Genomic DNA, 2,480 nt, shown 5'->3' with positions numbered 1-2,480 from the left:
ATAAGGACCTTTCCTCTGGTTTTCCAGTCCCAGCATTCCTTGTGTTTTCCTAACTCGCCAGCAAGCCTATCCGGTCCTTGGAAGATCCAATTGGATCCGGGAGTGCGCGCCCGGCCGGCCCCGCGCGGGCGGGCGGGAGGTGTGGCCGCAGCGCGCCCCGCCCCTGCTCCGTGGCGGTTGTTTTCCGCGGGCGCCGGAGCGGGACCCGGAGACATGGACTCTACCTGGCGCCGCCCCGGGTGGGCGCGGCTGGCGCTCTGCCTCGCGGGCCTGGCGCTCTCCCTCTACGCGCTGCACGTGAAGGCTGCGCGCGCCCGGGACCGGGACTACCGCGCGCTCTGCGACGTGGGCACCGCCATCAGCTGCTCGCGCGTCTTCTCCTCCAGGTGCGCGTGGGAGCCGGAGGCTCGGGGCGCCGGGCTGTTCGTGGGAGCGGTGCATGGGGGCCAGATATGCATGGCGGCCAGGTTGCCAGATGGCTCTGGAGTCTGGGATTGTCGTGCCAGGAAGCAGATGCTTGGGGACCGGCTGCTCCAGGGGACACTGCCCAGCGAATCGGGTGTGTCCGAGATAGGGATGAGGGGCGGGATGGGGGTGGGGAAGGGGGGAGATATTGCTGGGGACTATGGTTATTCCTGGAGTAGTGGATCTGGATCCCAAGGAATAACGGTGACCCGGGAGGAGGGGGAGGTAATGTGTAGGGACCCGTGCTGGTCATGAGGATGGCCGTGGCTGGGGGTAAAGTGGCAGGTCTGGCTATGCTTGAGGACCTGGGGTTAGTGGGATGACCGAATACAGAGGGGACCATGGGCGGCCAGGGCGCTGGAGAATTAGGGTCCAGGCCAGAGAGATCCTATCCCGGATTCCCAGTCTCTGGTAACTCTGTAAAGCAGGTTAACTGTCTATCCCACCATGCCATCTTAAGAACTATTGAAGGTCTAGGATGAAAGAGGGGCCTAAGGGGAACCTAGCCAGGCCTGGCCTGGGAATGGGGGAAGATAGGAGCAAACACGGACTCCTGACGTGGCCTAGGGAAGCTTCCCCAGGAGGTCATCGACCTTTGGCCTCAAGCTGGGAAGGGGGATGGGGACGTAGGGAAAAGAGGACAGCGCAGGTGGCTTCTATTTTTTTTTTTAAGTATATATATTTATTTAAATTAGTTTCGGAGAGGAAGGGATGGAGACAGATACAGAAACATGAACGATGAGAGAGAATCTTGGATCGGCTGCATGCTGGGGGTGAGCTCACAATCTGGGAAGTGCCCAGACCAGGAATCATGGGTCTGAGCTCAGCCACTGAGCCACACCAGCCGGGTCGGTGGCTTCTCGGAAATCACCCCTCCAGGACGGGGCCCAGGGCGCTGGGTTGACGACACTCCTCACCAGGGCCTTCCCCTCCACCAGGTGGGGCCGGGGCTTCGGGCTGGTGGAACAAGTGCTGGGTGCAGACAGCGTCTTCAATCAATCCAACAGCATTTTCGGGTGCATCTTCTACTTGCTCCAGCTGTTGCTAGGTAACCGGCCCTGCCCGTCATGACAGCCCTTCCTGCGACCCCATTCCTTGCCATCTCGGGGGCTCGTAGAGCTGACGGTGGAGGAACTAATAAGAGCCGTTCACTCGGCCTTGGGAGTGTCAGAGCCAGAAGGACCCTTAACCACTTCCTAGGGCACCAGTTTTGTTGGAAAGACGGAGTTCTTTTCGGAGGGAATCTAAGGGCTGTGTGTCTTTCCTCTGTAGGTGAGATTTCAGTAGGACAATTCGCTATTTGTGTCCCAGGGATCACTGAATGGAGAGGAAAACCAAGGGGCCTCTTATTTTAGAGGTTTCCCCAGCAGCCCCTGCTGTCTGGTGGTGCCGAAGTCATGGCAGTTTCTAGAGGCGGCTTGTCCCCGAAGCCCATGTTTGACTTTTCTTCCTTGCAGGTTGCCTCCGGGGCCGCTGGGCATCCCTCCTGCTGTTGCTGAGTTCCCTGTTGTCTCTCGCTGGTTCTGTCTACCTGGCCTGGATCCTGTTCTTTGTGCTCTATGATTTCTGCATTGTTTGCATCACCACCTATGCCATCAACGTGGGCCTGATGGTGCTCAACTTCCGGGAGGTCCAGAGACCCCAGGGCAAGGTCAAGGGGCACTGAGCCCTCACTGACCTCATGCTCTGCTTTGTGCGTCAGCCTTGCCAAAGGGGAGCACGTCTGGGTCCTGGAGGAGTCTGCAGCCCACCTCCACCGTCCTCCCAGCACTGGACATGGACCGAGTGCGCCAAACTCTTCCTCCACCTAGTGCCTCTGGCTCTGCCCCCAGGATTGGTTTCCAAAGCTCCTGCCTTTGCCCAAGGAAGGAGGGTTCTGAGCAATAAAATTTCTTAAATTGGTTAAGTCTGAGCCACCTATCTGCCACGGGCCCTCGTTCTTGCCTCCTCCGGGACCAGGAGGATATGAGTTGGAGGGAGAGAGGAGGGTCTGCTTGGGAAGGGTGGCTAGTTCC

At 59.2% G+C, this 2,480-nt stretch overlaps 1 protein-coding gene across 2 annotated transcripts; it reads left to right on the top strand.

Annotated features, from left to right (window-relative positions):
* VKORC1 (vitamin K epoxide reductase complex subunit 1) lies at window positions 1-2,371 on the top strand. Of its 2 annotated transcripts, XM_084883097.1 has the most exons (3): window positions 37-386; window positions 1,404-1,513; window positions 1,923-2,371. In XM_084883097.1, the coding sequence occupies exons 1-3, from the start codon at window positions 214-216 to the stop codon at window positions 2,129-2,131; spliced, it is 492 nt and encodes a 163-aa protein (XP_084739223.1). In that variant the 5' UTR covers window positions 37-213; the 3' UTR covers window positions 2,132-2,371. The 2 variants fall into 2 exon arrangements, with proteins under 2 accessions (XP_084739224.1, XP_084739223.1); XM_084883098.1 differs by lacking the exon at window positions 1,404-1,513 and having other exon boundaries at window positions 1-386.
* The last annotated feature ends 109 nt before the right edge of the window (window positions 2,372-2,480 follow it).

This window comes from Pipistrellus hanaki (assembly GCF_964339955.1).
Source record: "Pipistrellus hanaki genome assembly, chromosome: 4".
Lineage (NCBI taxonomy): Eukaryota > Metazoa > Chordata > Mammalia > Chiroptera > Vespertilionidae > Pipistrellus > Pipistrellus hanaki.
The sequence above is the reverse complement of the archived record's forward strand: the minus strand, read 5'-3'. Positions and strand labels throughout refer to the sequence as shown.